General features: G+C 45.2%; 2 protein-coding genes across 8 annotated transcripts in view; both read right to left on the bottom strand.

Moving 5' to 3' along the window:
- On the bottom strand, positions 1–27445 carry LOC140596760 (uncharacterized). Its single transcript, XM_072745249.1, has 8 exons — positions 27313–27445; positions 22158–22286; positions 19470–19598; positions 17012–17140; positions 14352–14480; positions 11894–12022; positions 9234–9362; positions 1–3428 (listed from the first exon to the last, which is right to left on the bottom strand). Exons 1-8 carry the CDS (start codon positions 27341–27343, stop codon positions 3379–3381), a joined length of 855 nt encoding a protein of 284 aa, XP_072601350.1. The 5' UTR covers positions 27344–27445; the 3' UTR covers positions 1–3378.
- Positions 27403–27527, bottom strand: part of LOC140596750 (piwi-like protein 1) — a 98082-nt gene continuing 97957 nt past the window's right edge. For 6 of the 7 annotated variants that reach the window (XM_072745237.1, XM_072745241.1, XM_072745242.1 and 3 more), the window contains one exon: positions 27441–27527. In XM_072745237.1, coding sequence (XP_072601338.1) covers positions 27461–27527 — 67 coding nt within the window. In that variant the 3' untranslated portion in view covers positions 27441–27460. The other variant, XM_072745243.1, reaches the window with a different exon arrangement.

Raw genomic sequence — 27527 nt, 5'->3', positions numbered from 1 at the left:
TAAAGACAAAAATACAAACCTATATTATTTACATTTTATATGTGAAATTCATAATTTAAATGGTCAGTCAGTAGTTTATGTCAAAATAGTAAAACTGCTTTTACCACTCAAATTTGGTCAAATTAAAAGGTAGGGGTTGTGAAGCAAACATTTGGACACTAGTCTGTGTACAGTATTAACAACATAAAATCACTGATTATGTTTTAATAAGGAGACCTTATTATTGAGATTAGGATTAGACTGGTGTCATAAAGCAGCATATAATATAAAAATTTCCGTATCGCCCTATCCCTTGGCACATATTTTCCACAATCATACATGCCTGCATTAGTGTGGAATTTTTATCACAAAGAACAAACCAGTGTAGAGATATTATTATCATTGAAGTTGACCACATATATTAAGGACTGCTCTGTGTTATGCATCTGACTGTTTTGACAAATACATAATATTATGTATCCAAGGACCCTGGGATCATGATATGAGCCCAAAGTAGATGCCCAACTAAAGGAATGAGCCTGGTGCCCACATTACTACTGTTTTTTTTTTAATTGAAATCAAGATGGTACACAAGGTTACATTAGTCTCAGGTGTACCACATATGGATTCGATACTTGTATAGGGTAATACTGTGCTCACAAGTGTAGATACCATGTGTCCCCATAGAGCACTATTACAATTCCACTGATCATATTCCCTATGCTGTACGTTTGATCTCCGTGATCTTTTTTAATGCATAACGGGAAGCCTGTCCCTCCTACTCTGCTTCACAGCTATGGCTATTGGTAAATGGTATACTTTGAGTATTTAAACCTCTCCCGGATGGAATATTTTCACCAAACTGATTACTGGTACACCTGGGTGGCTCAGTGGTTGAGCGTCTGCCTTTGGCTCAGGTTATGGTCCCGTGGGCCTGGGATCGAGTTCTGCATCGGGTTCCCCCACATGGAGCCTGATTCACCCTCTGCCTATGTCTCTGCCTCGGTATCTCTCATGAATACATAAACCTTTAAAAAAAAAAACCTGTGAGTGAATAAATACAATAGAGCACTAGACTAAATAGAACAAAAGAGAATAACTGTCTAGCATTGAATCAAACCTACCAAGAAAAGGGGTAAAATCAGGTTGAAAAACTTACAAAAGAGAGGACAGCATATGTGGACCTACAGAGACAGAAATGATTTTGCCAGATGTCCAGAAGGTGGGAGTTTTTAGTTGGATTTCACAACAAGCTGCATGAGTGATGGGAAGTCATCATTGGAATCGATGTGCAGATCAGTTCTATTTGTGCACTGATTATGTCAGGCTACTTGAAGTTGCCATTGACTTTTTGGGGAAGATTTTATTTATTTCAGAGAGAGAGAGAGAGTGCGAGCATAAGCAAGGGAGAAAGGCAGAGGGAAAGGGAGAAGCACATTCTGGGCTGAACAAGGCCCCAAGGAGGGGATGGATTGCAGGACACTGGGGCCTTGGCCTGAGCTGAAGGTTTTCCTCATCCACCAAGGAGGATGGACCCCAGACCCTCATATGATACTTATTAATCACTCTCTACAATAGTCTTGCCCTGTACCCATATAAACAGTGATCGCTCAGTAATTCCTGAGCACCACATCCAATGAATGCATTGACAGTTATTTTGTGTCCTCCTAAATCTTGCCAAGTGTGTGGTGCAGGAGTTTTTCCACAAAAAAGTCAGTGAATGAGTTTCCAACTTCTATGGAATGCTCACCCATTTTCCTGAATTAGAAATGGTCCTTTTTTCCTCTTTTTGGAGCGAATTCAGATATGACAAGGAACAGTGTATTTTTTAGGAGTAAGGACCATTTTTGTGGGTTTTGGAGGGGATGTTTTAAACAGTGTAGTAAGGGACCTTTCTCTCACATGCAGTTTTTCCTCAAGAATTTCGTGTGGCTCCTTCAGTAAACGAGAGATCCATCCCCCAGGAATAGCTCCTGCTTTTTCATGGGTGCAACCTGTGCTTCCTTTGGAGGCCTATCGTTTTACTACTGTTGCTCATGTGGTGTTGAATACTCACTAGGAGAACCAATGACAAAGGACACACATGACCTGACCCTCATGGTTTACTCTTTTGTGTAAGTGCAGACGTCTCAGAAACCAGCGAAAGTGGTATGTATTCTTGAACCACTCTCTTGCAGAAAAAAAAAAATCTAAATAGTACGGCAGATGCAGCAACCTGCTGTTCTCTTCTGGACAGCCACCCGATTCCATGTTCCTGAGGCTTGGGGGTGTGAGACAGGCAGCTTTCCCAGGTGAGAAAACATGCCTACATTTCTACAATACTAGGAGCTGGTGTGTTCACTGTTTGGTATGGTTGTAAGTGCATGACTCTTAGGGTGGAGTGACTTGTTTAAACCTATGAGTGTGACAGAGTTGTGTGTGCATGTGTGTGACACAGAGAGAGAATTGTGAGTGAGAGAGAGAGAGAGAGAGAGAGAGAATGAGAGACAGCTATGGACACAGAAATACAGAGAAAGGGGGAAGGAGAGAGAAAGAATAAGAGAGTTTTCCCAGGACATTGTCCCACTGACACTGCACCATGGCTTCTCTCATCATTCTCCAAAATAAAGAAAATCCTAACACACCATATTTTCCAGCCCTAACCCCGTGAGTGGCCCGACAGTGGTAGCTCAGCCCATGCTTAGTTACCAAATGCCATCATGTTCACTAGCCTTCGTTCATACTGATCAACAGTCCCCATTAGCCTTTTATTTTCTTCACGAAATTATTTATGTATTTGAGAGAGAGAGAGAGCAGAAGAGGCAAGAGGGGCAGAGGGAGAGAAAGAAACACACCCTTTGCTGAGCAGGGAGCCCCACATCAGGCTCCATTTCAGGTCCCAGACACCCTGACCTGAACCAAAGGCAGACTTAGCTGACTGAGCAACTCAGGCACCACTACCTGAATTATTCTTGAGCAGCATGACCCATGTGCTGATGGGTACTCTGTGTCCTTCTAGAAGCACTTTATGGTCCCTTCATCATGAGACTATTCCAGAACATCAGAGGAGAAGTGCAAGTTAATGCTGTCAAGGTGAGCTCAGTATCTTTGAGGAACGAATGTTGCTTTCTCGGTTGCTTTCCACACAAATTCTGATGAACATCAGACAGCGTCCATTTGAGATGAAATACATAATCTTCCTGGTGGCAAGGGTGCTGAGTGCTTGCCTCTTGGCATGCATTAGCTTATCTGAGAGGATGTTTACCACTGGCGACACCAAAGCTGCTTATAAAGACAGTGATGGGGTACTTTCCCTCATCAATGGTGTCTCCTGCTTGGCTGGGGAATGTTGTAGTCACCATCCTGAATGGACTGGAGAGACACATCCTTCAGGACAAACAACTTCCTTCAGGTATCCTTTCACTTCCTTTGGGCACCATGGTCTCTAACATGATGTTCCATCTGGTTTCCTAAAGTCATTCAGAGAAGTAAAGATCAGTTTTTACTAGGTAATAACATCTATCGAATAAAAACAATAGAAGATTTATTTTTGTTAAAGTTGAGCTATAGATTAATGTCCAAATATTAGCTTTACTCTAAGAATCATTAACCATAATCACATTTGAGTTGTAGGGTGCCAGTGGTATCAGTCACTTAATTGTACGCCCTGGGGTCAGGACCTAATCCCATGGTCGGGGTTCAGCTACATGTTGGGGTCCCTCCACATGGGGAGCCTACTCCTCCTCCTAACCCTCAGCCCGCTCACGTTTTCTCCCTCTATCCCTTTCTCTTTCTCTCCCTCAATTTAATAAATTGATTGGTTAATTATCTAATTAAATCTTGAAAAATTAACTTAACTTGATTGGAAAAAACATTTTTACTATTCTGGCCACCAAGTGATGCCTCACCTTCTAAATTAAAATATTCACACAGAACAGTAGGAATATGGCTTAGAACTTTTGACCTATGAATGGGACACAAGCAAACTAGAATAATGATTTTTTAAACTTTTTTTTACGCATAGGATATCCTGAAAATGCACTACCATAAAGAAAGACAGGACCATAATAGAGTCATGCAAAATGAAATAAATACAAAGGAAACTAATTAAATAATCAGGTAATTACAAGTTCCAGACAGACAGGGAAATGACTTTCCATTTCATTCATGAGTTGAAAACGATGCTGCTGGAATAGTAACTCCTCTCCTGCTGTCAGTGGAGCTAAACCCAAAATTGCAGAACTCACTCATAAACATACATGGAAATGGAAACGGAGCCCTTACAGGGACCACAACACACTGGTACATCATGTGCAAAGTGCTTTTTTTTTTTTTAAAGATTTATTTATTTATGATAGACCTACAGAGAGAGAGAGAGAGAGAGAGAGAGAGAGGCAGAGACACAGGAGGAGGGAGAAGCAAGCTCCATGCCTGGAGCCCAACGTGGGACTCCATCCTGATACTCCAGGATCACGCCCTGGGCCAAACGCAGGCGCCAAACAGCTGAGCCACCCAGGGACCCGCAGAAAGGGCTTTAAAACAAAAAGAAGACAACAGGGGGAAGAAGGCCAGAGAGTAGAGTCCTCAACTCACCTGATCCGCCAAGGATCCCTTCTAACAAGGTAGAAGGTGAAAGTGGATACAAAGAAAGAAAGAGGGGGGGGGGCAGGGCTTCTAACAAGGCAAGACAGGAAGGGGGAAAGGGAAAGGAAGGAAGAAGCCTGGGGGCAGGTGGGGGGGGTGGGGAGCTGCAGGCCAGAGGAGATGGCTCCAGCCTGGCGGGAAAGCCTGGGCGCCCCTAGAGCCCAGCCCCGGAGAGGAGGGGTGTCGGGCTGAACCCCAGGAGGGGCGGCGGAGCCCCCAGGTTCCTGGGGTCACTAGCAGACGAGGCACGCCCGGGGCAGAGCGCCCCAGGCCCGCGGGCCCAGCTCGGGACAGCGCTGGAGCCGCAGGCGGCGGGGCCTCAGGGAGAAGCAGGGGGGCAGGCGGGGGCTCCGGGCGGGCGGGGCGCTGCACCTGCTGCCTTCGGGCGCCCGCCGCGGCCCCGGGAGCGCGGTGCAGGCAGCACAGGCCCCAGAGCCCAGGGCCCGGGGGACACGGCCGAGGTCCTGCCTCCCCCCGGGGCGGGTGGAGGCTTCACAACTGCAGAATTAAGATCTCATCAGGCTGAAGTTAAAAATCAATTAAATGAGGTGCAATCCAAATTGGGGGTCCTAATGGCAAGGCATAAGGTGCTGGAAGAAAGAATGAGCAACACAGAAGACTCCTTGATGGCAAGGAAGGAAGCTGAGGAAAACAGAGAAAAACAATGAAAGGACCACGAGGAAAGGTTAAGGGAAATACATGACAGCTTCAGAAGGAAGAATTACGTATCACTGGGGTTCCAGAGAGCACCCAGAAGGACAGAGGGCCAGAAAGCATATTTAAACAAATCCAAGCTGAGAGCTTCCCTAATTCAGGAGGGGAATAGGCACTCAGACCCAGGAGATAGAGTGGTCCTCCCCCCAAATCAATAAAAACCGTTCAACACCTCAACACTTAATAGTGAAACTTGCAAATTCTATAGAAAAAGAGAAAATCTGTAAAGTAGATAGAGGCAGCAGATTCTTAACGAATATGGGGAGAATTGTTACATTAATAGCAGACCTCTCCTCAGAGACCTGGGAGGCCAGAAAGGGCTGGCGGGATTGATTCAGGGTCCTAGATGAGAAGAACATGCAGGCAAGAAAACTCTATCCAGCAAGGCTCTCATTCAGAATAGAAGGAGAGATAAAGAGCTTCCAAGATAGGCAGAAACTGCAAGAATATGTGACCACCAAACCAGCTCTGCAAGAAATATTAAGGAGTATCATAGGAAAATTAACATGCTTCCAGAAAATTTGTTCAGGTTTAAGTGAGCAGTTGAGATAGAAATGATTTATATATGCTGTGATTTAGTCTATGGGTTTATTTGAAAATTAGTCACCATGCAGTCTGTTTTTATAGTGTATGCATAATGATTGTACTATATAGGAAGGATGACGTGGTGTTACATTATCCCTAATAGGAACAACGCTTTTAACTGTTAAAGAGTAATCTTGCTTTCCTCAGGAGGGGGGAAAAACACCCCAACTCTATACAGCTTCAGACATTCTGTACAATCCCTTAGAGGATGGGGCTTCTGCACACACTTTTGGTCAAAGAAGAGACTAAGGGCACATCTTTTGAAAACATTCTAATGAAATGACTCATAAACCCATTCCACCTATAACTGTAATTTAACTCAAATACTAATAACCAGAGCTTGGCTCAGCAGGGATTCCCTAGAGCCAGGTATAAAGCCTTGTGAAGGAAGCCGAGATATGCCACCCCAAAATATATATTTATATATGTTTTTGGGAAGAGGAATCCAGAAACAAATCTTAGTGTTAATGTCTTCCCATAAATTTACCTTTCCAGTTTGCCGCCCTTGATAGCCTAAAACTGCTTTTCTTTAGGCTATCATTTTTTCTACAAATGTATTATTGTTCTTTGCTGAAGATGCTATAAAGCTCACAGTTTTAAGCTGCTGCTTTGAGTTCCTCTTTGTTTTTTATTTCTTCGGTGTGATGTGCACTGCAAACCTTTATAAATTTTTTCTTTTGATGATATCCTCTTGGTAATGAGTCCCCCCCGAAAACCCAAGATGGGAAGATATGGAGTTTAGCCTCCCGCCACATCAGAACTCGTTCTAGTTGTATTCTCATGGAAGAACGCAGGCAAAAATGAACTCTGCTTAGTTGGCAATTAGCCTGGGGCAGGCCATCCAAAGGTTGCAGTTGCCTACATGAGATTGTGAACTTACTGCATCAGCTACACTGGTGGACTTTCTCCTAACACTGAACACTGGAATCCTCAAATTTAAACTCCAAAATATCAAAGGTCATTCTTTCGTGCAGAAAAGGATTCTGCACATCAACAACCAGGCATGTGACACTAACAATAAGACTGAAGAAAAAGAAATTACAGTCAATCCGATTTATAATTGTACCCAAAGCATAACATACCTAGGAATAAACCTAACCAAAGACGTAAAGGATCTGGAGCCTAAAAACTAGATAACAAAAAAAAAAAAAACAAAAAAAAACTAGAGAACACATTGAAAGAAACTCAAGAAGGCACAAAGAGGCAGAAAAATATTCAGTGATCATGGGTTGGAAGAATTAATATTGTGAAAAGGTCGGTGCTACACAGGGCCATATACACATTTAATGCAATCCCTATGAAAATACCACAGACTTTCTTCAGAGAGTGGGAACAAACCATCTTTAGATTTCTCTGGAAATGGAAAAGACCCCAATTAGCCAGGGAACGATTAAAAACGAAGACCACAGCTGGGGGCAACACAAGGCCCGATTTCAGGTTGTACTACAAACCCAAGGCCGAAAAGACAGTGTGGTAGTGGCACAAAAACAGACCCATGAATCAATGGAACCGAATAGCGAATCCAGAAGTGGACCCTCAACTTTATGGTCAACTAATATTCGAGAAACCAGGAAAGACTATCCCGGGAAAAAAGAGAGTCTCCTCAAAAAATGGAGCTGGGAACATTGGACATCCACATGCAGAAGAAGGAACCTAGACCATTCTCTGACACCACACACAGGGAAAAACTCAAAAAGGATGAACGATCTAAATGTGAGACAAGAATCCATCCAAATCCGAGAGGTGAACAGAGGCAACACCGTTTTTCAACTTGGCCACAGCAACATCCCGCAAGATACGTCCGCCAAGGCAAGAGAAACAAAAGCAACAAGGAATTATTGGGACTTCAGCCAGATCGAAAGCTCCTGCGCAGCAAAAGAAACAGTCCACAAAAGTAAAAGACAACCTGCAGAACGGGAGAAGATACTTGCAAACGACCGCTCAGTCAAAGGGCTGGTGTCCAAGGTCTATAAAGAACATACTCAACTCAAGAGCAGAGAAACAAACAATCCGATCGTGAAACGGGCAAAAGACCCAAACAGAAATCTCACAGGGGAAGACAGAGACATGGCCAACAAGCACATGAGAACATGGCCCGCAAGCTGACCATCAGGGAACTACAGATCCACATCCCCATGAAATACCACCTCACACCGGCAGGAATGGGGAAAAGTCACAAGACAGGAAACAACAAATGTTGGAGAGGACGCGGACAAAGGGGAACCCTCTTGCACTGTAGGTGGGAATGTGAACTGGTGCAGCCACTCCGGAAAACTGTGTGGAGGTTCCCCAAAGAGTTAAGAACAGATCTTCCCTCCGGCCCAGCAATTGCACTGCTGGGATATACCCCAAAGCTGCAGATGCGGTGAAACACGGGGACACCTGCACCCCGATGTTTATGGCAGCAATGTCCACAATAGCCAAACTGTGGAAGGAGCCTCGGGGTCCATCGAGAGATGAATGGATAAAGAAGATGTGGTCCACGGCTACAACGGAATATTACTCAGCCGTGAGAAACGACAAATACCCACCATTTGCTCTGACGTGGACGCACCTAGAGGGACTTATGCTGAGTGAAATGAGTCCATCGGAAAAGGACAAACTTGATATGGTCTCATTCATTTGGGGAATATAAAAACTAGTGAAAGGCACTAAAGGGAATGGGGAAGATGAAGGAAAATATCAGTGAGGGTGACAAAACAGGACACACACCGAACTCTGGGAACTGAACAAGGGGTAGTGGAAGGGGAGGTGGGCGGGCGGTTGGGGCGACCGGGTGATGGACACTGATGGGGGCACTTGGCGGGATGAGCACTGGGTGTTATGCTATATGCTGGCAAATAGAACTACAATAAAAAAATGTAAAAACAGAAAACATTTTGGTAATACTTAACACGGACTAGTATGTCCAAATGTTAGCTTCAAAACCCCTCCTATGAAATCGGACAAAATTAGAGTTCTCAATGCGATTTCACAATTTTGGCCACAAACTAATGACTGACCTTTCAAGTTAAGATGTGGACACATGAAACATAAAGAATACGGCTTAGGAGGTCTGTCTCTACGATGGCACCCCGAGCAAAACTGAATAATGATTCTGTTTTGCGTGTGTGGAGAGAGCAAAAGAGCAAGTGTAAGGAGGAGAGGGGCAGAGGGAAAGGAAGAGAGAATACGAAGCAGGCTCCATGCTGAATATGGGTGAATCTGATGACCTTGAGGTCATGACCAGAGCTGAAACCCCGGAGGCAGAGACTTAGCTGACAGAAACACCCAGGTGCCCCTAGGACAAGATTTCTTGAGGCTATTATTTAATGAATCAATTTTCATGTTACCCTCCGGCCTGTCGTCTGTTGGCTGAACTCTTCTGATACGGAGGATGGAAAACATTTTTGGCCATGCTCCAGGGCAGGTGTACCAAGGGTTTCTTCGAGATTCAGGTTCGGTTGTTATCACTCCAGCTCCTGGGAAATAAATGGACATAGAAAGAGCTGTTGACTGACAGGTTGTTGTTAGAAGAGCCTCGAAAATTAAGGAGTCAATCCCATTTACAACTGCACCCAAAAACATAAGCTACCCGGGAATAAACCTAACCAAAGAGGTAAAGGATCTGTACCCTAAACACCACAGAACGTTCCTGAAAGAAATCGAGGAAGGCATCAAGAGAAGGAAAAAGGTTCCATGCTCATGGAGAGGAAGAATTAATATTGTGAAAATGTCCATGCTACCCAGGGCAATTTATATATTTCACGCAATCCCTATCAAAATACTGGGGACTTTCTTCAGAGAGTTAGAAAAACCATCTTAAGATTCTAGTGTGGGGGATCCCTGGGTGGCGCAGCGGTTTAGTGGCTGCCTTTGGCCCAGGGCGCGATCCTGGAGATCTGGGATCGAATCCCACGTCGAGCTCCCGGTGCATGGAGCCTGCTTGTCCCTCTGCCTATGTCTCTGCCCCATTCTCTCTCTCTGTGTGACTATCGTTAATAAATAAAAATAAAAAAAAAATAATATGCTAGTGTGGATACTGAAAAGACCCCAAAGAGCCAGGGGACTATTCAAAACGAAGGCCACAGCTGGGGGCATCACAAGGCCCGATTTCAGGTTGTACTACAAAGCCGTGGCTATCAAGACAGTGTGGTAGTGGCACAAAAACAGACCCATAGCTCAATGGAACCGAATAGCGAATCCAGAAGTCGACCCTCAACTTTATGGTCAACTCTATTCGAGAAAGCAGGAAAGACTATCCCTGGAAAAAGACAGTCTCTTCAATAAAGGGTGCTGGGAACACTGGACATCCACATGCAGAAGACGGAAGCTAGACCATTCTCTGACACCACACACAGGGAAAAACTCAAAAAGGATGAAAGATCTAAATGTGAGACAAGAATCCATCCAAATCCGAAAGGCGAACAGAGGCAACACCGTTTTTCAACTTGGCCACAGCAACATCTCGCAAAATACGTCTGCCAAGGCAAGAGAAACAAAAGCAACGAGGAATTATTGGGACTTCAGCCAGATCGAAAGCTCCTGCGCAGGAAAAGAAACAGTCCACAAAAGTTAAAGAAAACCTACAGAACGGGAGAAGATATTTGCAAACGACCGCTCAGACAAAGGGCTAGTGTCCAAGATCTCTAAAGAACATACTCAACTCAAGAGCAAAGAAACAAACAATCTGATCATGAAACGGGCAGAAGACCCGAACAGAAATCCCACAGGGGAAGACAGAGACACGGCCAACAAGCACATGAGAACATGGCCCGCATCACTGGCCATCAGGAAACTACAGATCCAAACCCCCATGAGATACCACTTCACACCGGCGGGAATGGGGAAAAGTCACGAGACAGGAAACAAGAAATGTTGGAGAGGACGCGGACAAAGGGGAACCCTCTTGCACTGTAGGTGGGAATGTGAACAGGTGCAGCCACTCCGGAAAACTGTGTGGAGGTTCCTCAAAGAGTTAAGAACAGATCTTCCCTCCAGCCCAGCAATGGCACTGCTGGGGATTCACCCCAAAGCTGAAGATGCGGTGAAATGCGGGGACACCTGCACCCCGAAGTTTATGGCAGCAATGTCCACAATAGCCAAACTGTGGAAGGAGCCTCGGGGTCCATCGAGAGATGAATGGATAAAGAAGATGTGGTCCACGGCTACAACGGAATATTACTCAGCCATGAGAAACGACGAATACCCACCATTTGCTCCGACGTGGATGCACCTGGAGGGACTTATGCTGATTGAAATAAGTCCATCGGAAAAGGACAAACTTGATATGGTCTCATTCATTTGGGGAATATAAAAACTAGTGAAATGCAATAAAGGGAATGGGGAAAATGAAGGAAAATATCAGTGAGGGTGACAAAACAGGAGACACACCGAACTCTGGGAAGTGAACAAGGGGTAGTGGAAGGAGAGGTGGGCGGGCGGTTGGGGCGACTGGGTGATGGGCACTGATGGGCGCACTTGGCGGGATGAGCACTGGGTGTTATGCTATATGCTGGCAATTTGAGCTCCAATAAAAAAATGTAAAAACAGAAAACATTTTGCTAATACTTAACACGGACTAGTATGTCCAAATGTTACCTCACAACCCCTCCCATGAAATCTGACCAAATTAGAGTTCTCAATGCGATTTCACAATTTTGGCCACAAACTAATGACTGACCTTTCAAGTTAAGATGTGGACACATGAAACATAAAGAATACGGCTTAGGAGGTCTGTCTCTACGATGGCACCCCGAGCAAAACTGAATAATGATTCTGTTTTGCGTGTGTGGAGAGAGCAAAAGAGCAAGTGTAAGGAGGAGAGGGGCAGAGGGAAAGGAAGAGAGAATACGAAGCAGGCTCCATGCTGAATATGGGTGAATCTGATAACCTTGAGGTCATGACCGGAGCTGAAACCCAGGAGGCAGAGACTTAGCTGACAGAAACACCCAGGTGCCCCTAGGACAAGATTTCTTGAGGCTATTATTTAATGAATCAATTTTCATGTTACCCTCCGGCCTGTCGTCTGTTGGCTGAACTCTTCTGTTTCTGCGGATTGCAAAGAGCTTTCGCCGTGCTCCTGGGCAGATGTACCCAGGTTGTCTGCTATATTCAGGTTCGGTTGTTATCACAGCAGCTCCTGGTAAATAAATGGACATAGAAAGAGCTGTTGACTGACAGGTTGTTGTTAGAAGAGCCTCGAAAATTAAGGAGTCAATCCCATTTACAACTGCACCCAAAAGCATAAGCTACCCGGGAATAAACCTAACCAAAGAGGTAAAGGATCTGTACCCTAAACACCACAGAACGTTCCTGAAAGAAATCGAGGAAGGCATCAAGAGAAGGAAAAAGGTTCCATGCTCATGGAGAGGAAGAATTAATATTGTGAAAATGTCCATGCTACCCAGGGCAATTTACACATTTCACGCAATCCCTAACAAAATACCGGGGACTTTCTTCAGAGAGTTGGAACAAACCATCTTAAGATTCTAGTGTGGAACCGGAAAAGACCCCAAAGAGCCAGGGGACTATTCAAAACGAAGGCCACAGCTGGGGGCATCACGAGGCCCGATTCCAGGTTGTACTACAAAGCCGTGGCCATCGAGACAGTGTGGTAGTAGCACAAACACAGACCCATAGATCAATGGAACCGAGTAGCGCATCCAGAAGTGGACCCTCAACTTTATGGTCAACTAATATTCGCGAAAGCTGGAAAGACTATCCCTGGATAAAGACAGTGTCTTCCATAAAGGGTGCTGGGAACACTGGACATCCACATGCAGAAGAAGGAAGCTAGACCATTCTCTGACACGACACACAGGGAAAAACTCAAAAAGCATGAACGATCTAAATGTGAGACAAGAATCCATCCAAATCCGAGAGGCGAACAGAGGCAACACCGTTTTTCAACTTGGCCACAGCAACATCTCGCAAGATACGTCCGCCAAGGCAAGAGAAACAAAAGCAACAAGGAATTATTGGGACTTCAGCCAGATCGAAAGCTCCTGCGCAGCAAACAACAGTCCACAAAAGTAAAAGACAACCTACAGAACGGGAGAAGATATTTGCAGACGACCGCTCAGTCAAAGGGCTAGTGTCCAAGATCTATAAAGAACATACTCAACTCAAGAGCAGAGAAACAAACAATCCGATCGTGAAACGGAAAAAGATCCAAACAGAAATCTCACAGGGGAAGACAGAGACACGGCCAACAAGCACATGAGAACATGCCCCACATCGCTGGCCATCAGGAAACTACAGATCCAAACCCCCAGGAGATACCACCTCACACCTGCGGGAATGGGGAAAAGTCACGAGACAGGAAACAACAAATGTTGGAGAGGACGCGGACAAGGGGGAACCCTCTTGCACTGTAGGTGGGAATGTGAACAGGTGCAGCCACTCCGGAAAACTGTGTGGAGGTTCCTCAAAGAGTTAAGAACAGATCTTTCCTCCGGGCCAGCAATGGCACTGCTGGGGTTATACCCCAAAGCTAAAGATGCGGTGAAATGCGGGGACACCTGCACCCCGATGTTTATGGCAGCAATGTCCACAATAGCCAAACTGTGGAAGGAGTCTCGGAGTCCTTCGAGAGATGAATGGATAAAGAAGATGTGGTCCACGGCTACAACGGAATATAACTCAGCCGTGAGAAACGACAAATACCCACCATTAGCTCCGACGTGGATGCACCTGGAGGGACTTATGCTGAGTGAAATGAGTCCATCGGAAAAGGACAAACTTGATATGGTCTCATTCATTTGGGGAATATAAAAACTAGTGAAGGCAATAAAGGGAAAGGGGAAAATGAAGGAAAATATCAGTGAGGGTGACAAAACAGGAGACACACCGAACTCTGGGAACTGAACAAGGGGTAGTGGAAGGGGAGGTGGGCGGGCGGTTGGGGCGACTGGGTGATGGCCCCTGATGGGGGCACTTGGCGGGATGAGCACTAGGTGTTATGCTATATGCTGGCAAATTGAACTCCAATAAAAAAATGTAAAAACAGAAAACATTTTGCTAATACTTAACACGGACTAGTATGTCCAAATGTTACCTCACAACCCCTCCCATGAAATCGGACCAAATTAGAGTTCTCAATGCAATTTCACAATTTTGGCCACAAACTAATGACTGACCTTTCAAGTTAAGATGTGGACACATGAAACATAAAGAATACGGCTTAGGAGGTCTGTCTCTATGATGGCACCCCGAGCAAAACTGAATAATGATTCTGTTTTGCGTGTGTGGAGAGAGCAAAAGAGCAAGTGTAAGGAGGAGAGGGGCAGAGGGAAAGGAAGAGAGAATACGAAGCAGGCTCCATGCTGAATATGGGTGAATCTGATGACCTTGAGGTCATGACCAGAGCTGAAACCCCAGAGGCAGAGACTTAGCTGACAGAAACACCCAGGTGCCCCTAGGACAAGATTTCTTGAGGCTATTATTTAATGAATCAATTTTCATGTTACCCTCCGGCCTGTCGTCTGTTGGCTGAACTCTTCTGATACGGAGGATGGAAAACATTTTTGGCCATGCTCCAGGGCAGGTGTACCAAGGGTTTCTTCGAGATTCAGGTTCGGTTGTTATCACTCCAGCTCCTGGGAAATAAATGGACATAGAAAGAGCTGTTGACTGACAGGTTGTTGTTAGAAGAGCCTCGAAAATTAAGGAGTCAATCCCATTTACAACTGCACCCAAAAACATAAGCTACCCGGGAATAAACCTAACCAAAGAGGTAAAGGATCTGTACCCTAAACACCACAGAACGTTCCTGAAAGAAATCGAGGAAGGCATCAAGAGAAGGAAAAAGGTTCCATGCTCATGGAGAGGAAGAATTAATATTGTGAAAATGTCCATGCTACCCAGGGCAATTTATATATTTCACGCAATCCCTATCAAAATACTGGGGACTTTCTTCAGAGAGTTAGAACAAACCATCTTAAGATTCTAGTGTGGGGGATCCCTGGGTGGCGCAGCGGTTTAGTGGCTGCCTTTGGCCCAGGGCGCGATCCTGGAGATCTGGGATCGAATCCCACGTCGGGCTCCCGGTGCATGGAGCCTGCTTGTCCCTCTGCCTATGTCTCTGCCCCATTCTCTCTCTCTGTGTGACTATCATTAGTAAATAAAAATAAAAAAAAATAAGATGCTAGTGTGGATACTGAAAAGACCCCAAAGAGCCAGGGGACTATTCAAAACGAAGGCCACAGCTGGGGGCATCACAAGGCCCGATTTCAGGTTGTACTACAAAGCCGTGGCTATCAAGACAGTGTGGTAGTGGCACAAAAACAGACCCTTAGCTCAATGGAACCGAATAGCGAATCCAGAAGTCGACCCTCAACTTTATGGTCAACTCTATTCGAGAAAGCAGGAAAGACTATCCCTGGAAAAAGACAGTCTCTTCAATAAAGGGTGCTGGGAACACTGGACATCCACATGCAGAAGACGGAAGCTAGACCATTCTCTGACACCACACACAGGGAAAAACTCAAAAAGGATGAAAGATCTAAATGTGAGACAAGAATCCATCCAAATCCGAAAGGCGAACAGAGGCAACACCGTTTTTCAACTTGGCCACAGCAACATCTCGCAAAATACGTCTGCCAAGGCAAGAGAAACAAAAGCAACGAGGAATTATTGGGACTTCAGCCAGATCGAAAGCTCCTGCGCAGGAAAAGAAACAGTCCACAAAAGTTAAAGAAAACCTACAGAACGGGAGAAGATATTTGCAAACGACCGCTCAGACAAAGGGCTAGTGTCCAAGATCTCTAAAGAACATACTCAACTCAAGAGCAAAGAAACAAACAATCTGATCATGAAACGGGCAGAAGACCCGAACAGAAATCCCACAGGGGAAGACAGAGACACGGCCAACAAGCACATGAGAACATGGCCCGCATCACTGGCCATCAGGAAACTACAGATCCAAACCCCCATGAGATACCACTTCACACCGGCGGGAATGGGGAAAAGTCACGAGACAGGAAACAAGAAATGTTGGAGAGGACGCGGACAAAGGGGAACCCTCTTGCACTGTAGGTGGGAATGTGAACAGGTGCAGCCACTCCGGAAAACTGTGTGGAGGTTCCTCAAAGAGTTAAGAACAGATCTTCCCTCCAGCCCAGCAATGGCACTGCTGGGGATTCACCCCAAAGCTGAAGATGCGGTGAAATGCGGGGACACCTGCACCCCGAAGTTTATGGCAGCAATGTCCACAATAGCCAAACTGTGGAAGGAGCCTCGGGGTCCATCGAGAGATGAATGGATAAAGAAGATGTGGTCCACGGCTACAATGGAATATTACTCAGCCATGAGAAACGACGAATACCCACCATTAGCTCCGACGTGGATGCACCTGGAGGGACTTATGCTGATTGAAATAAGTCCATCGGAAAAGGACAAACTTGATATGGTCTCATTCATTTGGGGAATATAAAAACTAGTGAAATGCAATAAAGGGAATGGGGAAAATGAAGGAAAATATCAGTGAGGGTGACAAAACAGGAGACACACCGAACTCTGGGAAGTGAACAAGGGGTAGTGGAAGGAGAGGTGGGCGGGCGGTTGGGGCGACTGGGTGATGGGCACTGATGGGCGCACTTGGCGGGATGAGCACTGGGTGTTATGCTATATGCTGGCAATTTGAGCTCCAATAAAAAAATGTAAAAACAGAAAACATTTTGCTAATACTTAACACGGACTAGTATGTCCAAATGTTACCTCACAACCCCTCCCATGAAATCTGACCAAATTAGAGTTCTCAATGCGATTTCACAATTTTGGCCACAAACTAATGACTGACCTTTCAAGTTAAGATGTGGACACATGAAACATAAAGAATACGGCTTAGGAGGTCTGTCTCTACGATGGCACCCCGAGCAAAACTGAATAATGATTCTGTTTTGCGTGTGTGGAGAGAGCAAAAGAGCAAGTGTAAGGAGGAGAGGGGCAGAGGGAAAGGAAGAGAGAATACGAAGCAGGCTCCATGCTGAATATGGGTGAATCTGATAACCTTGAGGTCATGACCGGAGCTGAAACCCAGGAGGCAGAGACTTAGCTGACAGAAACACCCAGGTGCCCCTAGGACAAGATTTCTTGAGGCTATTATTTAATGAATCAATTTTCATGTTACCCTCCGGCCTGTCGTCTGTTGGCTGAACTCTTCTGTTTCTGCGGATTGCAAAGAGCTTTCGCCGTGCTCCTGGGCAGATGTACCCAGGTTGTCTGCTATATTCAGGTTCGGTTGTTATCACAGCAGCTCCTGGTAAATAAATGGACATAGAAAGAGCTGTTGACTGACAGGTTGTTGTTAGAAGAGCCTCGAAAATTAAGGAGTCAATCCCATTTACAACTGCACCCAAAAGCATAAGCTACCCGGGAATAAACCTAACCAAAGAGGTAAAGGATCTGTACCCTAAACACCACAGAACGTTCCTGAAAGAAATCGAGGAAGGCATCAAGAGAAGGAAAAAGGTTCCATGCTCATGGAGAGGAAGAATTAATATTGTGAAAATGTCCATGCTACCCAGGGCAATTTACACATTTCACGCAATCCCTAACAAAATACCGGGGACTTTCTTCAGAGAGTTGGAACAAACCATCTTAAGATTCTAGTGTGGAACCGGAAAAGACCCCAAAGAGCCAGGGGACTATTCAAAACGAAGGCCACAGCTGGGGGCATCACGAGGCCCGATTCCAGGTTGTACTACAAAGCCGTGGCCATCGAGACAGTGTGGTAGTAGCACAAACACAGACCCATAGATCAATGGAACCGAGTAGCGCATCCAGAAGTGGACCCTCAACTTTATGGTCAACTAATATTCGCGAAAGCTGGAAAGACTATCCCTGGATAAAGACAGTGTCTTCCATAAAGGGTGCTGGGAACACTGGACATCCACATGCAGAAGAAGGAAGCTAGACCATTCTCTGACACGACACACAGGGAAAAACTCAAAAAGCATGAACGATCTAAATGTGAGACAAGAATCCATCCAAATCCGAGAGGCGAACAGAGGCAACACCGTTTTTCAACTTGGCCACAGCAACATCTCGCAAGATACGTCCGCCAAGGCAAGAGAAACAAAAGCAACAAGGAATTATTGGGACTTCAGCCAGATCGAAAGCTCCTGCGCAGCAAACAACAGTCCACAAAAGTAAAAGACAACCTACAGAACGGGAGAAGATATTTGCAGACGACCGCTCAGTCAAAGGGCTAGTGTCCAAGATCTATAAAGAACATACTCAACTCAAGAGCAGAGAAACAAACAATCCGATCGTGAAACGGAAAAAGATCCAAACAGAAATCTCACAGGGGAAGACAGAGACACGGCCAACAAGCACATGAGAACATGCCCCACATCGCTGGCCATCAGGAAACTACAGATCCAAACCCCCAGGAGATACCACCTCACACCTGCGGGAATGGGGAAAAGTCACGAGACAGGAAACAACAAATGTTGGAGAGGACGCGGACAAGGGGGAACCCTCTTGCACTGTAGGTGGGAATGTGAACAGGTGCAGCCACTCCGGAAAACTGTGTGGAGGTTCCTCAAAGAGTTAAGAACAGATCTTTCCTCCGGGCCAGCAATGGCACTGCTGGGGTTATACCCCAAAGCTAAAGATGCGGTGAAATGCGGGGACACCTGCACCCCGATGTTTATGGCAGCAATGTCCACAATAGCCAAACTGTGGAAGGAGTCTCGGAGTCCTTCGAGAGATGAATGGATAAAGAAGATGTGGTCCACGGCTACAACGGAATATAACTCAGCCGTGAGAAACGACAAATACCCACCATTAGCTCCGACGTGGATGCACCTGGAGGGACTTATGCTGAGTGAAATGAGTCCATCGGAAAAGGACAAACTTGATATGGTCTCATTCATTTGGGGAATATAAAAACTAGTGAAGGCAATAAAGGGAAAGGGGAAAATGAAGGAAAATATCAGTGAGGGTGACAAAACAGGACACACACCGAACTCTGGGAACTGAACAAGGGGTAGTGGAAGGAGAGGTGGGCGGGCGGTTGGGGCGACTGGGTGATGGCCCCTGATGGGGGCACTTGGCGGGATGAGCACTAGGTGTTATGCTATATGCTGGCAAATTGAACTCCAATAAAAAAATGTAAAAACAGAAAACATTTTGCTAATACTTAACACGGACTAGTATGTCCAAATGTTACCTCACAACCCCTCCCATGAAATCGGACCAAATTAGAGTTCTCAATGCAATTTCACAATTTTGGCCACAAACTAATGACTGACCTTTCAAGTTAAGATGTGGACACATGAAACATAAAGAATACGGTTTAGGAGGTCTGTCTCTACGATGGCACCCCGAGCAAAACTGAATAATGATTCTGTTTTGCGTGTGTGGAGAGAGCAAAAGAGCAAGTGTAAGGAGGAGAGGGGCAGAGGGAAAGGAAGAGAGAATACGAAGCAGGCTCCATGCTGAATATGGGTGAATCTGATGACCTTGAGGTCATGACCAGAGCTGAAACCCCGGAGGCAGAGACTTAGCTGACAGAAACACCCAGGTGCCCCTAGGACAAGATTTCTTGAGGCTATTATTTAATGAATCAATTTTCATGTTACCCTCCGGCCTGTCGTCTGTTGGCTGAACTCTTCTGATACGGAGGATGGAAAACATTTTTGGCCATGCTCCAGGGCAGGTGTACCAAGGGTTTCTTCGAGATTCAGGTTCGGTTGTTATCACTCCAGCGCCTGGGAAATAAATGGACATAGAAAGAGCTGTTGACTGACAGGTTGTTGTTAGAAGAGCCTCGAAAATTAAGGAGTCAATCCCATTTACAACTGCACCCAAAAACATAAGCTACCCGGGAATAAACCTAACCAAAGAGGTAAAGGATCTGTACCCTAAACACCACAGAACGTTCCTGAAAGAAATCGAGGAAGGCATCAAGAGAAGGAAAAAGGTTCCATGCTCATGGAGAGGAAGAATTAATATTGTGAAAATGTCCATGCTACCCAGGGCAATTTATATATTTCACGCAATCCCTATCAAAATACCGGGGAGGGATCCCTGGGTGGCGCAGCGGTTTGGCGCCTGCCTTTGGCCCAGGGCGTGATCCTGGAGACCCGGGATCGAATCCCACGTCAGGCTCCCGGTGCATGGAGCCTGCTTCTCCCTCTGCCTGTGTCTCTGCCTCTCTCTCTCTCTGTGACTATCATAAATAAATTAAAATTAAAAAAACAAAAACAAAAACAAAAACAAAACCCCAAAAAACCCCAAAATACCGGGGACTTTCTTCAGAGATTTGGAACAAACCATCTTAAGATTCTAGTGTGGAACCGGAAAAGACCCCAAAGAGACAGGGGACTATTCAAAAAGAAGGCTACAGCTGGGGGCATCACAAGGCCCGATTTCAGGTTGTACTACAAAGCCGTGGCCATCAAGACAGTGTGGTAGTGGCACAAAAACAGACCCATAGCTCAATGGAACCGAATAGCGAATCCAGAAGTCGACCCTCAACTTTATGGTCAACTAATATTCGAGAAAGCAGGAAAGACTATCCCTGGATAAAGACAGTCTCTTCAATAAAGGGTGCTGGGAACACTGGACATCCACATGCAGAAGAAGGAAGCTAGACCATTCTCTGACACCACACACAAAGATAAACTCAAAAAGGATGAAAGATCTAAATGTGAGACTAGAATCCATCCAAATCCGAGAGGTGAACAGAGGCAACACCGTTTTTCAACTTGGCCACAGCAACATCTCGCAAGATACGTCCGCCAAGGCAAGAGAAACAAAAGCAACAAGGAATTATTGGGACTCCAGCCAGATCGAAAGCTCCTGCGCAGCAAAAGAAACAGTCCACAAAAGTAAAAGACAACCTACAGAACGGGAGAAGATACTTGCAAACGACCGCTCAGTCAAAGGGCTGGTGTCCAAGATCTATAAAGAACATACTCAACTCAAGAGCAGAGAAACAAACAATCCGATCGTGAAACGGGCAGAAGACCCGAACAGAAATCTCACAGGGGAAGACAGAGAAACGGCCAACAAGCACATGAGAACATGGCCCGCATCGCTGGCCATCAGGAAACTACAGATCCAAACCCCCATGTGATATCACCTCACACCAGTGGGAATGGGGAAGTCACAAGACAGGAAACAACAAATGTTGGAGAGGACGCGGACAAGGGGGAACCCTCTTGCACTGTAGGTGGGAATGTGAACTGGTGCAGCCACTCCGGAAAACTGTGTGGAGGTTCCCCAAAGAGTTAAGAACAGATCTTCCCTCTGGCCCAGCAATTGTACTGCTGGGGATTCACCCCAAAGCTGCAGATGTGGTGAAACGCGGGGACACCTGCACCCCGATGTTTATGGCAGCAATGTCCACAATAGCCAAACTGTGGAAGGAGTCTCGGAGTCCTTCGAGAGATGAATGGATAAAGACGATGTGGTCCACGGCTACAATGGAATATTACTCAGCCGTGAGAAACGACAAATACCCACCATTTGCCCCGACGCGGACGCACCTGGAGGGACTTATGCTGAGTGAAATAAGTCCATCGGAAAAGGACAAACTTGATATGGTCTCATTCATTTGGGGAATATAAAAACTAGTGAAAGGCAATAAAGGGAATGGCGAAAATGAGGGAATATATCAGTGAGGGTGACAAAACAGGAGACACACCGATCTCTGGGAACTGAACAAGGGGTAGTGGAAGCGGAGGTGGGTGGGTAGTTGGGGTGACCGGGTGATGGGCACTGATGGGGGCACTTGGCGGGATGAGCACTGGGTGTTATGCTATAAGCTGGAAAATTGAACTCTAATAAAAAAATGTAAAAACAGAAAACATTTTGCTAAAACTTAACACGGACTAGTATGTCCAAATGTTAGCTCACAACCCCTCCCATGAAACCGGACCAAATTAGGGTTCTCAATGCGATTTCACAATTTTGGCCACAAACTAATGACTGACCTTTCAAGTTAAGATGTGGACACATGAAACATAAAGAATACGGCTTAGGAGGTCTGTCTCTACGATGGCACCCCGAGCAAAACTGAATAATGATTCTGTTTTGCGTGTGTGGAGAGAGCAAAAGAGCAAGTGTAAAGAGGAGAGGGGCAGAGGGAAAGGAAGAGAGAATACGAAGCAGCCTCCATGCTGAATATGGGTGAATCTGATGACCTTGATGTCATGACCAGAGCTGAAACCCCGGAGGCAGAGACTTAGCTGACAGAAACACCCAGGTGCCCCTAGGACAAGATTTCTTGAGGCTATTATTTAATGAATCAATTTTCATGTTACCCTCTGGGATCTCTGTTTGGGAGTCCAGTTCCCTGCTTCGGTAGAGGGTGTATATTTTCAGCTGTTGTTGAGGGCGGAGGTCTCCAGATTGTGTGCTAGGTTCTGTTCCTGTGGTTTCCACAGCAGATCCTGGGAAATAAATGGACATAGAAAGAGCTGTTGACTGACAGGTTGTTGTTAGAAGAGCCTCGAAAATTAAGGAGTCAATCCCATTTACAACTGCACCCAAAAGCATAAGCTACCCAGGAATAAACCTATCCAAAGACGTAAAGGATCTGTACCCTAAACAACACAGAACGTTCCTGAAGGAAATCGAGGAAGGCATAAAGAGAAGGAAAAATGTTCCATGCTCATGGAGAGGAAGAATTAATATTGTGAATATGTCCATGCTACCCAGGGCAATTTACACATTTCACGCAATCCCTATCAAAATACCATGGACTTTCTTCAGAGAGTTGGAACAAACCATCTTAAGATTCTAGTGTGGAACCGGAAAAGACCCCAAAGAGACAGGGGACTTTTCAAAATGAAGTTCATAGCTGGGGGCATCACAATGCCAGATTTTTGGTTGCTCTACAAAGCCGTGGCCATCAAGACAGTGTGGTTGTGGCACAAAAACAGACCCATAGATCAATGGAACCAAATAGCGAATCCAGAAGTGGACCCTCAACTTTATGGTCAACTAATATTCGGGAAAGCAGGAAAGACTCCCCCTGGAAAAAAAACAGTCTCTTCAATAAATGGTGCTGGGAATATTGGACATCCACATGCAGAAGAAGGATCCCAGGCCATTCTCTGACATCACACACAAAGATAAACTCAAAAAGGATGAAAGATCTAAATGTGAGACAAGAATCCATCCAAATCCGAGAGGCGACGAGAGGCAACACCCTTTTTCAACTTGGCCACAGCAACATCTCGCAAGATACGTCCGCCAAGGCTAGAGAAACAAAAGCAACAAGGAATTATTGGGACTTCACCCAGATCGAAAGCTTCTGCATAGCAAAAGAAACAGTTCACAAAAGTAAAAGACAACCTACAGAACGGGAGAAGATATTTGCAAACGACCGCTCAGATAGCGCGCTCTTATCCAAGGTCTATAAAGAACATACTCAACTCAAGAGCAAAGAAACATACAATCTGATCATGAAACCGGGAAAAGACACCCACAGAAATTTCACAGAGGAAGACAGAGACTCGGCCAACAAGCACATGAGAAGATGCCCCGCATTGCTGGCCATCAGAGAACTACAGATCCAAACCACAATTAGATACCACCGCACACCAGTGATAATGGGGAAAAGTCACAAGACAGGAAACCACAAATGTTGGAGAGGATGCGGACAAAGGGGAACCCTGTTGCACTGTAGGTGGGAATGTGAACTGGTGCAGTTGTTAGAAGAGCATTGAAAATGAGTGATAACCTTATCAGAGGTCAAACTTTGATCTTATTACTGGTGATTTGCCTTGCAGAGAAACCTGAGTGAGCATGCAATGCAGAAAGGCTTTGGAGTTGCCATATGCTTAAGGTTCCTGAGAATATAAACTGATAAATTGTCAATGAAACACAATGTGGAGTCTCACCCCTCCAAATATTTAAAAAGGTCTGACGTATATTCTTGCAATCTGAGTTTTGGCAAGTAGTTCAGAAAATATTGAAAGCTGAATTTCGCAGAGATTCTGCACAGTGTTTTCAGCACCTTTCAGCACACCCAAAAAAAAGAAACAACTTCATGTCCATTGATGAACAAAAGGATAAAAAGATTAGTCTATCTCTACAATGAAATATTATCGCAAGTTAAGAGGAAGGAAACCTCAAGAATTGTGATGACATGCATGGCCATGTAAATTAAATACTGCATGATGGCACTTATATGTGCACCTGGCACAGTCAACACACAGCATCAGGAAAGAGAATAGGAGCTAGAAGGAGGTACAAAGGGGGAAATGTTGCTGATCGGATACAAAGCTTCAATGATACAAATTCAATGTGTTCTGGAATTCTATCTGCAACCAAGGGCCTGTCATAAGCAACGCCGTATTATATGCTTGAAATCAGGAAGAGATTAGAGGATATCAAATGCCCTTACTGTCAAAGAACAACAAGAAATTCGCTAGCAGACACTGTGTGGGGACATACCTTTCTTTTGATGAGACAATATGCAAAACAGAACAACATAGTCATTGAGAACACAGTGAATAGTGTTGACGACTTGCCAAAAATTACAATACTGATGAGGAAGGGGTCTGAGACAGGACATGAGTTGGTTCCCTGGGGAGAGAGGTCCCTGAACACTTGAGATCTGCCTAGGGTCCCGGAGATCATGCTCTGAACCCCTGAACCAAGGGCTGTCTCTTTCTCAAATCCTCCTGCCCTAAGTTCCCTGTGCAAGACATTCCACAACAAGGGGGACTGCCTGAGCCAAGAGTAAAGTTCACATCCTAACGCAGCCATCCACCTCCCGGTTTCAATCCCTCACCCAAAACACAAAGCAGTTGCCCCCAAGTCAAGCTCTTGGAAATGGCAACGGGAAGCCCAACTGTGGTTATCTTCCCCCAGCGCTCACACTGCCATCTGGTTCCCATAAAGCCTTCCTGGGCACCAGTGGACTTGCCCTCAGTGACCAGTGGACTTCTCCCAAGCGGACTCACAACCCAGGATTTTCCAAACATACTGTCCCATGAGGGCTCTGCCAAGAAGTAGCTTCTCTTCAACTGACCAAACATGTTGAACAGTTAATGTGAATTCATGACATTCAAGCATGTTTTAGGCCTCAGGGTGAATGTGTTATTAGACATACTACCACATGTGTGTCATCATTTTTTTTTCCTTAAGACGGCTGCATGCTCAACATAGACTAGACACATGACTCTAGATCAAGAGTCGCATTCTCCACTAATGAGCCAGCCGGGCAGTCTCCACTCTGCTTCCAATTCTTATTGTATTTTATGTGTGCCATGGCCTGAGGTCAGACCATGCCATGACACTGATGGTCGGGCACTGGTCAGCTCTGTATCTCAGCTGTACAAGCAAATAGCAATGAGCAGGGAATGGATACCAAGCTAACCATAACCTGGCCCTTGATCTGATCTTCATTGTCCCAGGGGTAGGCTCTCATTTCACCATTACTAGCACTCATCATACAGACAATGCCATCATATACCATGAAAGAAACTCCTCGATTCTCAGCGGATCGAGGTCACGTGCTCAGCACTGACAGACTTTGACCAGGTTATCTAATGGTGCCTCCAAACCCTCAGAATCTGCAAACCGACCACAACCATGGCTTTGCACCTACCACTATCATAGCTTTAAGCTGACCATAATCATGCTTTAACTGACCAGAACTATGACTTGGAATTGACCAGCCTCCTATGTCCTTTTCCTACTAGTGACTATGGCAGGATCTGTACCACCACGGCTCAAGAGCTTCCCTGGGCTATGTAAGCATGGAGGTGACCTCATAATGGTAGACAGTGCTGAGATTTCCCTTTGCACAGGTCCTTTCTGACATACAGATGCATAGTAACCAATGACTCCATGCCTGAGTCATCATTTCAGTTTAGTTCACTAATTAGAATATGAGTTTTGGGACTCTAAGCTTGGATTCATATCCTGGCTCCTTAATTCAGAGTTCATGAACTTCATCACTGTGTCTCTGTTTCCCCACCTGAGGAGGAGGGAGTGTCAACAAAACATCACATATGTGTTTGATGAGCATTGAATGAACAAAGGTATGGATAGTGATCAGGAAGGTTAAGTAGAAGCTAAATATCCTGTCTGACATCTCACATTTCCCAAGTTCCAGAGCTGGATTGAACCCTGGGAATCTGACTTCCCAGACCATTGCCTTGTAACACAAACTGGCTTTGCCTAAATACAAGTATTTTACCTTAACACCATTTAGTATTCACAGAATTAGAGGCCTTGAGAAAAAAAAAAAAAAGCTATTTGCTTCCTCCCCGAATATACTCTTGGGACTCTTGATCTATCCTGACTATCCTGCATGACGTTCCAATTCCTGAGTCATGATCAGCACATCAAATGTGATGCATAGTAGTGTGCAGGAAAGTAGAGTCACTAGTATCAACTCTTGTGTTTTAAAACGTGTGAGACAAGGTCACTGTGCATTAATTATTCCTCACACTAATATACGTGCCTCAAAACAGTGCCTGGTGACCTTGGCATGTCCTCGGATAAACCACAGCTTAGCTTTTGGACAGAGTTCTGGAGGGCAGTTTAGGAGAACTGAGTAAGACGTTATATGAAAACAACTCTAATGAAGTCTCTGTTTTCAAGCGACATTCCTAGGTGCAAATGCTTCCCATTCTCCACATCTGTAAAATTTACTTTCTCTACTCAAGTGTGTGCATCACCTATTTTTCTTTGAGAATGACTAATAAGTGTTTACATGGTTATCTCTCAGTCATTAGTTTATTAACCAATTATCCACGCAAGTAGAAAGACTGGCTATTTGTTGCATACCTGAGAATAATATTATATATTCACCATGCTTACACCTTAAGAGGGGAGGAATGGGATGAGGGATAGCATAAAATTGATCTCTCTATAAAGTGTAATTTTGGAAAATGCCCAAAGGGTAACAGGAAATGTGTGTTTGGGGCATAAATGGAATCAGAGACACTCATTCACAGGCTGACTTTTGGGCAACCATTCAGATGAAGGTAGCAACGTGCCCCTGCAAATACGGAACTCGATCCCCATTTTGGGAAAAAACGCAAGGAAGACATTGTAAAGCATTGATAAACAATGACAAGTATCCTCCATATCAACTGGATTCACACTTAATTTCTGAAATGAATACTTTGAATATGTAATTTTGGACACTAACAAAACCTGAAAATAGACGTGGCCATATTTCCCCCTGTGAGGTCCTTCGTGATGACAAATGAGGGCTGCAGGATATAATAGGGAGTAAGACATTTTTTCAAAACGGAGGCACAATATTCAAGGCAGTTAGATTGGCAGAATAACGAAAAACAGAAATGGAGCAATAGAACAAACGAAAACGCGTACATATAACTCTGCATGACAATTTGGGGAGAGGAAACTCTAAACAATGAGAAATATAGTCAGAGAAAGAGTTAACCATCCAGTTGGTAGCAAAGAGCATTCAGATCTTTAGGAACATACCATCGCAGTGTAAAGAATTGAGATTGCCCATTGTCACAACGCCAGGTAGAGAGCTGATCACCTCCTCACTCCTCACTCACTCAGCTCAAAGAGTGATAGGTGGGAAGAAAGGCAGAGGTGTTTCCCGTCACCAGGGCAACGTGTATCCTCATAGTGCTTTCAAAGTGAATGCAGCTGCACAGCAACCAACTTCTGCTCTGTAGACAGGGGTGCAT

This window comes from Vulpes vulpes, unplaced genomic scaffold (assembly GCF_048418805.1).
Source record: "Vulpes vulpes isolate BD-2025 unplaced genomic scaffold, VulVul3 u000000630, whole genome shotgun sequence".
NCBI classification, from domain to species: domain Eukaryota; kingdom Metazoa; phylum Chordata; class Mammalia; order Carnivora; family Canidae; genus Vulpes; species Vulpes vulpes.
This window is presented reverse-complemented; position numbering and strand designations above follow the sequence as displayed.

Bases quoted from the DNA above. Each gene is read 5' to 3' on its own strand.
- LOC140596760 (XM_072745249.1), bottom strand. From the start codon at position 27,343: ATGGGCAATCTCAATTCTTTACACTGCGATG. The intron at 14,481-17,011 runs GTAACATGAAAA...TTTATTTCCCAG, and splicing joins AACAGACGACAGGCCGGAGG to GAGCTGGAGTGATAACAACC. The intron at 9,363-11,893 runs GTAACATGAAAA...TTTATTTCCCAG, and splicing joins AACAGACGACAGGCCGGAGG to GAGCTGGAGTGATAACAACC.